Genomic DNA, 13,776 nt, shown 5'->3' with positions numbered 1-13,776 from the left:
GCGCGGAGTTGCATACTTTGCAAAAGCGTATAATTTCCGCACGGCATATATACCAATCGAGTCTCGTGTATTTATATGTGAGTATATACATATACGCGTTGTGCAGTTCGAGGCTATATATATACACGCACGAATGCAGCGTCGTGTACACTTCCATTACGGACACGTTCGGAGCACGGCACGCACTATCGGTACATTACACTGCGGCACACGCGCACACGCACACGTATAACACACAATACGCCATTGGAGTATTCGTAGTTGGCTCGGTATAATATATATGTTATACTTGCCACAAGTGGTAGAAGAGAGCCTGCCGCTCGTTAGCCAGTGTTTTGCATCATCAGTAAGCGTCGAACCTTCCTGAGCCGCGCCGCCGCTCCGACGAAATCCTGACTCTTGACCTCCTCTCTCTCTCTCTCTCTCTTGCACTCACTTCAAAGTTCATTTCCTTTTTTTTTCACTTCTATTCTTCTTCTTTTTTTTCGGACCACAGGGGTGGTTTCTCTCTTTCGAAGGCAGAGCGAGCCTTCCGTAGCAGCTCTTCGTTTGTAACCCGAGGTAAGAAACATTTGTCGTTATCAGAATAGTCTTTATTGCGTCACAAAAGAAATTTGAATCGGAAAATTTCTATTATTATTTTTATTGCTAAACTCATACTTAAACCTGTAACGTAAGAAGCCGCGTCGTAAAAAAAAAAAAAGAAAAGAAAATTATGCTCGACGTGAGCTTTTATGCAGCGCGCGAGCTCAGCGGCAAAGTGGCACTTATATTTCGAAGGAGAAATCTACCGAAGGATTTCGGTATTAACATATTTTTCTGCATTTTTGTCTCTCCCTTTCTACCGGTCGTCGATCTCATTTTTTTTTGTTGCCAGTATCCTGCATCGCGGACATTCCATCCGTAAAAATTGTTACGCGTCGTTGCGTAATTTTGTACGCGCGCACACCCAAGGACCTCGAATCAGTTAGCCAGATCGCGCGCGGCGGCAAAATGTCAAATGATTGCATTCAAAATCGCGCGTCTGTCGCTCTCTCTCTCTCTCTCTCGCGCGAATCGCGAGCGCGATAAATCGTCCGAAAGGGAAACTGATTGACGCGCCGCGTTATATTTATATTTGTATGCAACATTATTATAGCTCTGCGCCTCGCGCGCTCGCGACCGTGCATGTCTTGCAAGTGGGACAGGCCATCCGCTGCAGCAGCAGCAGCCACAGCCGCCGCCGCTCGTTATAACGGTTGTTAACAAAAATGCTGCATGATAAATTAACTCTTTGTGCTCGCTCTCGGCTCGTAACATCGCGATATTATAACTCACTTCTTGAGTTACGAGATCTTTAATATTTTATATCGCGGATTTTTTTCTTTCCATTTTTTTTTCCAATGCTCGATGTTGCTTCGTGCTTCAGGAGAGAGAGAGAGAGAGAGAGAGAGAGAGAGAGAGAGAAAAAAAAGCTTCTCTTTATCGCGCTCGCAGCCGCCGCCGCCGTTCGTGTAGCTTCGCAGAAGTAGTCGATCTCAGCAGTCGTGTTAGATGTAAAAATTTTATATAAAGCGATCATCGTCGAGGAGAAACATTTATTAGTTATAACGTTCAGAGGCGATTTTCTGTATCGCCTTCAAAGCGCGATCGCGGTACCGTTCATACACAATTCATAAATGTTCGTATACACAGTTGATAAAATGTTCAATGAGTAATGGCTCTCGGGGGATTTTTCTTTTTTTTTTTTTTTCATGCATATAATACTCGAGTTACTTACGACGCGTTACAAGCGAGCTCGCGCGCAGTCTAATTGTTGGAATAATATATATATTATGTCTGCCGATCTTGTACGATGTTTCTGCCCGGCGCAACGCGAGACGCTGCACTGCGCTGCGGGAAAGGCGATAATTTCGTGGGTATATCGTATCGTGTATATATAATACACCTCGTTGGATTTCGTTCGATTCGCGCGTGGTCATCTCCAATGATGAATGCTCTTTTTATATGCTGCGAAACGCGACACACACGGTGCTGCACTTACCGGTTTTCGATGATTCCATTTTGTTCCCCTCCACGCCCCCGGCGGCTTTGCAAAATTTCCATGATTTCCCGCGATTTCGATCGTTAAGTACTCGCTGATCGATAAATTAAGCCGCGCCGATCGCACGCGCGCGCGCGTGTTACGTAAAAATTTAAACGATCGTTATTGAGAGTGCAATTTATGCGCGTTACGAGGAAACTCCTTTTGTTGCACCTCCGCATGATGTCTGAATAGCGCGCGAAAATTATCGCGCGGGCTTTCTATTAATAGTACGTGGGAAAAGTGAGCAGGTGGCGGTGTTGGCCAACCATTTTGGCCCTATGAAATTCTCACGTGTTTCGTTCGCGTGCGAACGTAGCAGAAGCGTGTTTTTTATTATGATGATACGCAGAGGTATCGATCAATTCGGAGTCGTGCTGTTTTCGAATATTATAAAGGACAAGGTCAACGACTCCGAGTCACTGACACTCATTCCCGAAGTAAATTATATCGATCGACGTTCTCCGCGCGCTCGCTTGCTCGGGAAAATTAATTATTGCTTATTAATTTTTCACTCGTGTATAATTCCAGATAAGTGATATATTACCAAAATGAAGATCGAGCATATCGTCGGTCCAGTGATTCATACGACGAGTGACAGGAAGCTTGTCATTCACGATAACGTCCGGATAGATTTGAAGGATGGAAAGGTTGGATAATAATGGATTTATGTTATTGCTCGTTTTGAATTCACAAGTACGACTTTTATCGAATCTCTCTTGGTTTTAGATCGAAAGGTTCACCGTCAATCCAGGCGAGAATAATCTCAACAAAGAAACCACGAGATACTTGAAGAATGGAGAATTTCTCATTCCAGGTCTCATAGACGGACACATACACGCTGTGCAATTTCCAAATCTTGGCATTGGTTACGATAAGTGCCTTCTCGATTGGCTTGATGCTTACACATTTCCTTTGGAAAAGAAATATTCTGATGCAAAGTTTGCAGAAAAAGTCTTTGATGCTGTTGTGGTAGGTTTCAGTTAACTAACTGATAGAAATAAAGATGCAATGCTAAATTATTATTATTATAGAGGAGAACATTGAAAATGGGTACTACAACAGCCTGCTACTATGCTTCGATTCATGAAGAGGCATCCCTCATTTTAGCTAAAAAAGCAATTGAACATGGCCAGCGAGCATTAGTTGGTAAAGTTAACATGAATTCGAGTAAATGCAATGGTTACAGCGAGAGCTGTGAAAATTCCATGAGTGTGACTGAGGCTTTTATTAATAAAGTTCAAAAACTAAATGTAAGAAACTTGACAGCAAGTGCAGAAATATTGTTGATTTCTGAAAGTTTTTAACAACTTGATTCATTTCCAGAGCCCATTAATTCAACCAGTAATAACACCTAGGTTTGCTTTGAGTTGTGATATGAAATTGATGAAACTATTGGGAGATCTTGCTAAAAAGAAAAATATTCACATTCAGGTAAATTTGTAATGCCAATAAAACCTTTATGATTTTTATTTTGATTAATTGCAATATTCATTTATTACAGACCCATATATCTGAAAACAAAGATGAAGTATTAGCCGTAAGAGAAGCTTATAATGAACACAAACATTATGCAGATGTTTATGATGTAGCTGGTTTACTAACTGATAAAGTAAGAGTTTAAATTAAATAATTTTTTTTATCTTTATTTTAATTCAATCATCGATATTGTAAACTTTACTTTCAGACAGTATTAGCTCATGGAGTATATTTAACAGACAGTGAACTTGAAGTTATAAGCAAACAAAAAACTGCTGTTATCCATTGTCCTGCCTCTAACACATGTTTAAAAAGTGGCCTTTGTGATGTGCGTAGATTGCAAGCTGCTAATGTAAAAGTTGGACTAGGAACTGGTACTAAAAATATTTTAAAAAATTGTTTCAAATATTGAATGATTACTGATCTATTTTTCATTTCCTTTTAAGATGTTTCTGGGGGTAATTTCCCATCCATTCTAGATGTTATGAGAGCTGCTTTACAAGTTTCAGCACATTTGTCATTTATTCATGATTCATACAAACCTCTAACTTATGAAGATGTATTTTGTTTAGCTACTCTCGGAGGAGCTGAAGGTAAAAATTAATTTTTTATAAGACTTATTCCATTTAATAAAACCTCATTTAAATAATGTTCTCACATTTTCAGCTTTGGCATTGAGTGATAAAGTTGGTAATTTTGAAGTTGGGAAAGAGTTTGATGCTTTAGTTATTGATTTAGATTCACCAAACAGCGTATTAGATAATTTGCAGAGTTATACTCTTCAAGAAAAATTGCAGCGACTGATATATTCTGGAGATGATCGCAATATTATGGAAGTTTATGTATCAGGGCAGCGTGTTGTGTAAAAATATTTTAATTTTTGTAAAAAAACATGACAGGTGCATACTATAGAACTAATATATTTTCATGTACTTCTATTTTAAAAGTAATTTTATTTGTAAAAATGTTTAAATTAAACATATATGAAACCATACTTTGTTTATTTCATGTAACAAACTTACCAAAATATAGCAATATATTTACACTTTGTTTAGGAGTACAAATATCATTACATTACTATTTTTCTTCATTAGTTTTTCTCATCAAGAATGCCAAGCAACTTCTTTCACATTTAGCGTAACACTCAACAAAGCCATAATCTCCATTATCCTATCAAAAATATAGTGTTTAAATTATTATTTTATTCCTGTATTAGGTTTACTAAAAGTGAGATAAACTAATACTTACATAATAAGGATCTCTTATGATATCTCCTCCCTCTGGATCATAACTACCAAGTAACTCAATGCTAGCTTTACTATTTTCTGGGACCTGACTTTTCAAATCTTTAATGTTTTCTTTATCCATGCCAAATATGTAATCAAACTCAAGGAAATCTGATTTTTTCACCTGCGCAATGAAAATTCATGTGAATAAAGCATGATACAGTTTATAGTATGTTAAATAGAAACTTACAGTTCTTGCTTTATGTTTGTAATCGGTGATTCCTTCTTCTTTGAGAACTCCAATAGTTCTGGGATCAGGAGATTTTCCAGTGTGATACCCTATGATAGCAGCACTATCTACTTCCCACTTATCTTCCAGATTTTGGTCTTTTACGATCCTGCGAAAGACTGCCTCTGCCATCGGCGAACGACAAATGTTTCCTAGAATGTGATTGTAAAACGTTAAGTACGCTTGTAAAATTTATTCAAGCACTCGAGTCGGCGATCATTACCTAAACAGACCATGAGGACACGTTTTTTCTCGCCAGACATGATTCGGTCGTTTTGTAATAGCTAAATGAAACTGGAAATGTTATTGACAAACGGAGTTGCCTCAAATCTCATCGACTGCAGACTACTGTACTATCGTCGACAAAGTCGTGTACTGTGTAGTGTTTGATTCGCCAACCCACGCTGACGCAGTTGACAGGCTACTCCATCTGCGTACAACTGTACCTATTACACTAGTCGCCTCTCGTCGATGACAAATAATGACTTCATTCTTTTCTTACGTTACGAGATTAAAAAGAAACATTGAATTAAAATTTACACCAAAATTTGCCTCGATTTTATATCGATCTGCAAAATTTGAAAATTAAACGAAACGCATCACTTTTATTTTGCGATTGTGCAATTTCTAACGATCTGTCGTGCGCGTGAAATTTTCGCGCGCGTCAGTGCGCAAGCGTGACTGAAACATATGCACTCACCCACACACGTACAACACAGTACACGTACACTCGGTCGCGCGCGCAGTCCCACTTCAACAACTGCAAAAAGTTATGAGACCTACATATATACGTGCACTGCGCTCGCGCACACGCACACACACACACAAGCTTAAATGCTCGACGATTTCTCTTCTGCAATACAGCACAGAATTTCTGCTCCGTTGCTGCCACCGTCGTCGTCCGTCTGTCCGTGTTTGGCGGAGCTTGCTCGCGCGCGCGGATGGGAAATGTCAGTGAGCGCGGAGAGTCTCGGGCGCGCGGGCGCGTAATAGTTCTGTATACACACGGCGCGTTAATAATAATACATAATCATCAACAATACTTTTGACTCGCACCTCTGTATATATAACGTACCTACGCTAGCTGTTATAACCGAGAGAACAGATCAACAAATTTTCGCAGTCGTCGCTTCGTCCCTCTCTCTCTCTTTCTCTCTGTCTCCCTAATGTCTCGAAAATAATAAACTTTCCGTCTTACTGAGGTCCTCGTATTTGAGTCTCGTCGGAGCTGATTCGTATCGCTCGCTGTTGTGCTATATCTATAGATATTATTGTCCCCCGATGTGAATTCGCGCGTGTGTGTGTATATCAGAGAGTAATCGTCGCGTCGTCGATATATAACGTACGTGCTGCGATAGGCATGCACTTGTGCGACACAAAATAACGTCTTTCTGTCAAAAGTCGAGAGCGCGAAATAATTCGTTCTGGAAGTGCAGTGCAGCCAGCCAGGCAGTGTTGTCCGCCCCGCAGCACAACGATCTCAAGACGTGTTCAACATTAATAACATAAATACAATTATTATAAGCTCGGGGTTGATTGCAACGATCGCAGAATGGACGTGGATGAGTACGAAGCTTTCGACGAGTTTATCCGCGACGAAGACGACGTGAAATCAACGATAACGACGAAGACGACGACGACGACGACCACTAACTCGATCGCGGCTGCTAATGCTGCTGCTGCTGCTACTGTCGCTCCGAGTCATCTGTCCTTGAGCACAAACAACAACAATCCTCTGGTTTGCCAAGACAATGCCTTTCACTGGAACAACGCGCCCGACGTCGTGCTCTACGAAATTTTCTGCTACTTGCCGCAGAAAAGCCGTTTGATAGCTTCACAGGTATATGATGCATTATTATCGTATTCTCGTTATACATATAAGCATGTATAACAGACGTCATGTGTTCGAGAGCCGTAATCAGTATACATACATGTATCCTATATACGTACATATATAGGTATGAGGCGTAAACTTTCATTGTGTTATACTTGGTTCAGCCCATTTTCACCCGATGTTTATTCGTACGTTTTTCATATCGATTTCTCTGACACTGTGACGCGTGCACTGCCGTATGGAAAATGCAATAATCGCAATGTAATTACGTTTTTACGATTTATGTGTCTTATGTTTTTGATGATTGATCACAACGATGTTACCCAAGCCAACTGTCAAATTACGTGCTCGTGTAGTCACGCTCGCCTCATTTTTAATGATTATTTTCGTATAGCTGTCATGTATTGTATAAACATAAACTGATTGGGACTACAAGAGCGATTAAAGCGATCAAAGATCGATATGTAAGAGTTTGAAATGTATGCATCATACTTTGTTTTTCATTTTCAAGGTATGCAGACAGTGGAGGTACGCACTCTTTCATCCAAGTTTCTGGAAAAAAATAACTTTTTGCCTCTCCAATCATGACAACATTATGTGGTCCAGGTTTGAATGCATTTCTTTTTTTTTTCTTTTTCTCTTCCCCCTCTCACTCTCTCTATTTATACAAGTCATCTTGTAAACAGCTGTTCACTGTTTTTAACTGGTTTTCAGATGTTTGGCGGATACATACTATGCGAGTGTTCGTGAAGTGACCATCCGATGCGATTCTGCTGAAGTATTTACCCGAGAAGCTCTTAAAATTCTTGAAAAATTGAAATGCAATAGACAATTGCGTAAATTAATAATTGAACCAACCAGGTGTATGTTTGAGGAATCATCTGAAGAGTGCAACCCAGATATTTTTATTAAACAAGTGGAGAATCTTTTGAGGAATTCCAAATATTTGGAAACATTTAATTTAGGCTGCATAGAAGAAGCAACAGAAGATCTTAATCCTTGGCTAGAAATACTTACACAAAATTCAACTAATTCTCTTAAACATTTGTGTTTAGCTTCTGTGAAAGAAGATCCACAGCATTATGACTATCTGGAATTACAAGTTTCATTGTTCAAAAATTTCACGCAACTTACATTATTAGCCATTGATTATGATCATCTAAGTAATGATCTATTACTATCTTTAAATAATGGTAAATTGGAAAGATTGGTTGTTCATGTGCATTCATATAATGGAGAGTACATGGGGACTGATAATAATGCATGGCTTGCTTTTACTCAAAAGAAGTTAGTATAATTTTTTATAATATTTTTTATCTTATCTTGTGAAATGTATGGAAAACATTTATATATTTATTTATGTATTTCAGTCCTAAATGTGAGTTACGCCTCAATCTGATTCATTCTTTCAATGGAGTGAGATTTTTAGACTCTGCCATCTTAAGACCTGCAATGCCTCTCACCCACATAAAAGTTCTATTTTGTGAATGTTTGAATATGATGGGACTAAATAAAATTACAGAATGGTACTCGGACAAATTAAAGTCAATTGTATGGATTGATTCTATAAGCTATCCAAAAGATGTGGAGAGGATGGTAGACAATTTAGCAGAGTAAGCTCAAAAAAGTTTCAACACTAAATAATATAAGCAAAGCATCACATTCATGTAAATATATTTTTTTAGTCCTGATGTATTGGTATTGGCAGCGTGGAAGTGTAAAAATCTTCGCGAAATCGTGCACTTTGGCAGATCGTATAGTCTTAATAATTTACTTGGAATTGTTCGCGTGAAGCCCAGCACATTGAAAAGACTCGAATTTGCAGAAATTGACATTGATCACGATTTAGAATGTGGGTTGTCCATTGACGAAATCATAGATGTGAGTGCAAATTGTTTCAATTTTATTCGCTCTAAATTCCCACATATTACTAAATATGTTATCTAATATTTTTTCAGGAAATAAAAGGCGCTATGGGTAAGCAGTGGCATCTACTTAGCGTCGATGAATTGCCAGACGTAGTTGTAGATCCTGTTGACAGCGATAGTAGAGAAACGATATTGCCACTCGTTTTTGAAGATCTGAAGTAATGTCTTTCAATAACAACGGTCACTATTGTTCAGATTCTTTATCAGTTACGTACTTTTTATAATTTTTTCGAAAAGATTTTACGTATGACGGACTTTCTTTCGAAAAACGTTATCGCTCATTGCTGGCAACGACATGTGCCCAATTCACAAAAGTTATCAAGAAGGTGCTTTTTCGAAAATCGGGGTAGTATTTTTCACAAGTGTAATCTGTAAACACTCGATCAATACGCGAAACAATCTTTGACCGCGTCTTTAAAAAAAGGGTGAGAAGATTTAAAAGAAACATCGAAAGAAAGGACGCTTTAAAATCAAGTGTACATAAGTAAGAATTATGGACAAAGAGCATTTGACTCCACGAAGAGTCCGCATAGATAGAACTTACAAAAATCTTAGTATGAATGAAATAATAATCTTTATAAAAGAAGCGAACAAGAGAGTGAGAGGTACATCTTAGACTACAAGACTCACAAGATACCTAGTCGAGAGTCTTTTGTGACGCAAGCTCTGTTTTAAAGAGCGGATATATTATATATTATTAAACAAAAAGAGTTCGATCAATAACAGATGGGAGCACAAATACAAAATTAACTAGATTAATTCATCGAGGATTACACTAGCAGCAGTTAAGAATTTGAAATATCCTATGGTATCCACGCAAGTTCGTCGAAGAAATAATATAGGATATATCTATATAAATATAAGAAAAAATTTAAACGACAATGACAATTTCGATTAAAAGTGAATAGTTTTTCCCCTCTTTTCATTGTGAAACGATGAATACTAAATGAAAAGTAGACGATCTTATAGAAGCATGTGAGTAGAAGAAAAAATAAAATGACGCTGATTTGAGTTTTACACAAGATTAAAAATGGAAAAGAGACGTAGCTAATGCAACGGAATGTTTAAAGGAACATACCGCGATCCGAGGTTATTTTTAATACCAAGACCAATCGGATACGCTCGAGCATATATATACCTTAAGAATATATAGATTATAAATATTTTGTTTTTTCGTTAAAAACTCCTTTTCGTTAATAGATAAATAAAGGAAAAAAGATCAAGTTATTGTTAAATGTCATGCTGTGATTAAATTATACATGTACAGAAAAAAGCAAACAAGAAAGAAGGCGCTTATTACTACAAAAAAAAGATTATCAATCATACTTCCAAGAGCAAAGCAGAGATGATAATGGACTGATACGTGCACAACTCGTTTCGATAATTTATACAGATCTTTTGAGAAAGTAATACAAATGGGATGATTTTTTTTTCGTGCAAAAAGAAGAAAAAAACGACGATGGATTTGAAGAATACTCGAAATCTGCCCCGTCCTATATATAGTCGAAGAAGAGCTAAGCGCTTTACGAGCGTTGCACGAACGCGCGCAAAAATTAAGTGCATCACAGAAAAAAAGTGTATTATATCAAGACATTATGTAAGAAAACAAAACAAAAAATAACTGGCGATGGTACAAATCACACAATTATAAACACACAAACGTGAAAGATAAATAAGGATAAAAAGAGCGTTTAGATCATGGTGTCCATTAAACGTAATGTTATGATAAATATCCTAATCAAACAATCAATGAAATATATCATCATTGATAATAGATATATCCAATTCAACAAACATTAAATGTATGTGTGCTGTGGTGTTTATATCTCTTTAAGCCAAATCGTCTTTACAACGCAAAAAACACGTTTTAACAATAACGAGAGCCTATTTAAACTGCAGTCGTATGAAAGATCTTTTTCTATCGTTAAAAAACAAAAAGTTAAAAAGATGAGACGTTATACATGTGTATTTACAATAAAGAGCAAAAAAAGAAGAAAAAGTAGTGACATTGAAGCACGGCGTGTACCTGATGTATATTTATAGATAAATAAACCATATTGATCGTGCAAGCACAACGCGCCCGACGCATCTCGCAATGTTGATAATCCTCAAGAACCCAATTGTTGAAAAACTAGATTTATATAAATAAGTCGTGCCCAATTGCACAAGTCATGTAACGAATAGTCGAGGCAGAGGAGAAAAGAAACGAAGAGCAAAAGACGACAAAGCCATTTCTTCCAATCTCCAAGAGAATTATCAGATGATAAGTAAATATCATGTCCTTTATCGAGCTCGCATTATAACACAAATACGCACGAATCGCAACTAGTAATCATAAATAATCGAGATTATCAACGAGTTATGATTGATGAAAAGAAGAAGTCATCGTGGCAAGCCAATCAAGATAGATAATAGCCGAGCATAGTGAAAGCCACATAAATCGAAGATCTCCGTATAATAGAAGAAAAACTACGTAAATGACGAAAATATCCAAGACTGAGCTTGCAGCGGTTTATATAAGTAGAAAAAAAATACATGTAATCGTGTGCGCGTGTTATATACGTATAATCTGCAGTAGTGTGAACGCGAAATAATTATGTTACCCTGTGTAGTACCTAACTATCGTGAGCCACTTCCGTCGTCGTCGTTGTGCTTGTAAATTCGTGCCGCCTGTAAAAACGCGCGAGATGCTCGTTATATATCGATTAAAAACACACTCACGCATAAAGAGTTAATCCTAACACCCCTTCCGTACAACTATATACACATTACGCGAACGATATGTGTATCCGTACATAATTTTACAAAAATATAACAAGATAGGCCGAACCACGGGAGTCTATCGAGGCGAAACAAAAGTAGCGTGTAATATGCGTGGGTGTGGCTGTGTTAAATAAAAGTTCAACGCGCAAACGTGTATGAAAATTGCGTCGACCCGAGCGCGCAAGAAAAACCAATATATTTTTGTACCTGATAGAGCAGGCCTTAGAAGCTGCGTTACGAGAAAAAGAATGACGAGATCCGGAAAAAGAACTGGAAAAATCAAATGCATTATAATGAAAAAAAAAACATAACGCTTAGTGAGAAAAAAAAAATGAAAATAAAATAAAACGCCTGCGAGATTATGTAGACGCGCGAACAAATAGAGCGGAAAACGATCGATCGTATATATTATATATGTATTATTGTTGCACGCGATCAATCAGTCTCTCAATAGTCATAAATAAGCGTATATAAATCCTTCCTCCGTGTGCTAGAGACTGAGCGCGAAACATGAATGTTTAAAAAAAATCGAGAAGCGATCGATGATACATAGTGCGAACGCCGCCGAGTGATAGGAACGGACAGTCGAGGGTGCCCCGTTCGTAGGAAAATTTTCATTTACAAAATACACGTAGAAAAGAGAGAAAGAGAGAGAGATATTCCATATTGTATAGATGCCGAAACGAAAGCGCGCGCGAGGATGGCCCAGGGCTCGCGTAGCCGCGACACATATATATAGCTTAGATGGTCGGAGGGCTGGACCTTTATCGATCCGATCTTATAAGCGGACCAACGGATGTGTATATGTTGCTTATACAAACGTTTATATACATACATCTATATGATACGGAGACGGACGAAGAGTGCTTATTTACGCGCACACGATATTTACAGCAGATTTATTATATACATTTTAACGTACGACTCGTGATTATGCAAAAACAAAAAAAAAATTATCCGATCGCCGTGGATGAGTTGAAAAAATAATTGTATTACACAAAATTTTAGTATTAACAAATTTCTAGTCAAATTCGCGGACTCCTTTCGTCGAAGATGATCGGACGAAAGAACAAACAAAAAAAAACAGTCACAGGTATATCGGAAATTCATAAATGAAAAGGTTCAGTCCTCCTACAACGCGAGCCCAATGAAAACTTGCTGTGTATATAAAACGTATATACCGTTGCCGAACGAACTGAAATATATTAAAAACAAAATATCAATCTGTGATGCGCCGAGGTCATTAAATACTTATTGTTATAGTTAATATCAACGCGAGTCGGGCCAAATCTTATATAGGGAGCGTACAATCTGTAAAGCAGAAAAAGCGACGATAATGATTTGCGAGAGAATTACCTACGAAGATGAGCGCGTCTGAAAATCATTATTGTTAAGAAACATCTGTGATAAATAACGATTATAAAAGTAAGAACGAATAATTACAAAAAAAAACGAGCGTATCGAGCGTTCAAATGCGTAAAACAAAAATAAAATAAAAAACTTGTACACTGTCGGGCTATCACAAAAAATGTATAGAAAATAACAGCGAGTGTTGGTTTTAAAATCCATTTTGATGATTGTGTGTACGTTGTGAATGTATGCTATTTGTTAAATCGAAAAAAACAGGAATAACTTATATGCAAAATGTATATATCGAAAAGTGCGTACGCGATTTATATATGTATCATCGATTTTAGATTTTTTTGTTTATATGTCTGTTGAATCTTTTTTTTGTTATTTTTACTTGTATCATTGCGTATTTATACTATACACAAGAAACGACAATCTTGACTGATGAAACGAAAATAAAATATATCCGCGGTACGTTTTTTTTTTTTTAACTCAAGTTTGCTTTAAACACATTCCACGCATTGTGATGATACATAGCAACCAACTGTAAGTCAGCCAAAATCTGTAATTCTATCAGTATTAAAAAAAAAATTAATTAAAGCAAATCGTAAATGTATCAATGGAGAACAGTATACAATTTTTTTTCTAACGTACCTTCTGTAGCGTCGACGAAAAACACGAATTACGCTCGAAACAGCTCAATAACTATTCTCTTACCTTTTGAAAATAACATCATTTTATAATTTCTATACCGTAAATTTTATTTATCTCGCGACGATGTAAATGAAAAAAATACCTCTCATTCCAATAAACTATTCACAACAGAAGCACTTAAACAAACGAAA

The 13,776-nt window shown here is 37.3% G+C and overlaps 3 protein-coding genes across 4 annotated transcripts; 2 read left to right on the top strand and 1 right to left on the bottom strand.

The window, feature by feature from the left end:
- The first annotated feature begins 137 nt into the window (after positions 1-137).
- On the top strand, positions 138-4,486 carry LOC106659887 (guanine deaminase). Of its 2 annotated transcripts, none has more exons than XM_014382628.2 (9): positions 138-561; positions 2,594-2,712; positions 2,792-3,034; positions 3,097-3,315; positions 3,389-3,496; positions 3,567-3,674; positions 3,750-3,915; positions 3,988-4,134; positions 4,208-4,486. In XM_014382628.2, the coding sequence occupies exons 2-9, from the start codon at positions 2,614-2,616 to the stop codon at positions 4,405-4,407; spliced, it is 1,290 nt and encodes a 429-aa protein (XP_014238114.1). In that variant the 5' UTR covers positions 138-561; positions 2,594-2,613; the 3' UTR covers positions 4,408-4,486. The 2 variants fall into 2 exon arrangements, with proteins under 2 accessions (XP_014238114.1, XP_014238115.1); XM_014382629.2 differs by lacking the exon at positions 138-561 and adding an exon at positions 2,312-2,502.
- A 37-nt stretch (positions 4,487-4,523) lies between these two features.
- On the bottom strand, positions 4,524-5,945 carry LOC106659889 (low molecular weight phosphotyrosine protein phosphatase-like). Its single transcript, XM_014382632.2, has 4 exons — positions 5,280-5,945; positions 5,018-5,208; positions 4,790-4,951; positions 4,524-4,711 (listed from the first exon to the last, which is right to left on the bottom strand). The coding sequence occupies exons 1-4, from the start codon at positions 5,317-5,319 to the stop codon at positions 4,619-4,621; spliced, it is 486 nt and encodes a 161-aa protein (XP_014238118.1). The 5' UTR covers positions 5,320-5,945; the 3' UTR covers positions 4,524-4,618.
- Positions 5,946-6,031: 86 nt separating this feature from the next.
- LOC106659886 (F-box/LRR-repeat protein 21) lies at positions 6,032-12,793 on the top strand. The gene is made up of 6 exons (XM_014382627.2): positions 6,032-6,896; positions 7,402-7,496; positions 7,605-8,177; positions 8,261-8,503; positions 8,576-8,771; positions 8,849-12,793. The coding sequence occupies exons 1-6, from the start codon at positions 6,609-6,611 to the stop codon at positions 8,978-8,980; spliced, it is 1,527 nt and encodes a 508-aa protein (XP_014238113.1). The 5' UTR covers positions 6,032-6,608; the 3' UTR covers positions 8,981-12,793.
- Positions 12,794-13,776: the final 983 nt, after the last annotated feature.

This window comes from Trichogramma pretiosum, unplaced genomic scaffold, assembly GCF_000599845.2.
Source record: "Trichogramma pretiosum strain Unisexual culture from Peru unplaced genomic scaffold, Tpre_2.0 scaffold21, whole genome shotgun sequence".
In the NCBI taxonomy this organism is placed as follows: domain Eukaryota; kingdom Metazoa; phylum Arthropoda; class Insecta; order Hymenoptera; family Trichogrammatidae; genus Trichogramma; species Trichogramma pretiosum.
The sequence above is the reverse complement of the archived record's forward strand: the minus strand, read 5'-3'. Positions and strand labels throughout refer to the sequence as shown.

Bases quoted from the DNA above. Each gene is read 5' to 3' on its own strand.
- LOC106659887 (XM_014382628.2), top strand. From the start codon at position 2,614: ATGAAGATCGAGCATATCGTCGGTCCAGTGATTCATACGACGAGTGAC. The intron at 3,497-3,566 runs GTAAATTTGTAA...CATTTATTACAG, and splicing joins AGAAAAATATTCACATTCAG to ACCCATATATCTGAAAACAA. The intron at 4,135-4,207 runs GTAAAAATTAAT...TCACATTTTCAG, and splicing joins TACTCTCGGAGGAGCTGAAG to CTTTGGCATTGAGTGATAAA.
- LOC106659889 (XM_014382632.2), bottom strand. From the start codon at position 5,319: ATGTCTGGCGAGAAAAAACGTGTCCTCATGGTCTGTTTAG. The intron at 5,209-5,279 runs GTAATGATCGCC...ATCACATTCTAG, and splicing joins TGTCCTCATGGTCTGTTTAG to GAAACATTTGTCGTTCGCCG. The intron at 4,712-4,789 runs GTAAGTATTAGT...TATTTTTGATAG, and splicing joins TCATAAGAGATCCTTATTAT to GATAATGGAGATTATGGCTT.
- LOC106659886 (XM_014382627.2), top strand. From the start codon at position 6,609: ATGGACGTGGATGAGTACGAAGCTTTCGACGAGTTTATCCGCGACGAA. The intron at 7,497-7,604 runs GTTTGAATGCAT...ACTGGTTTTCAG, and splicing joins GACAACATTATGTGGTCCAG to ATGTTTGGCGGATACATACT. The intron at 8,178-8,260 runs GTTAGTATAATT...TATGTATTTCAG, and splicing joins CTTGCTTTTACTCAAAAGAA to TCCTAAATGTGAGTTACGCC.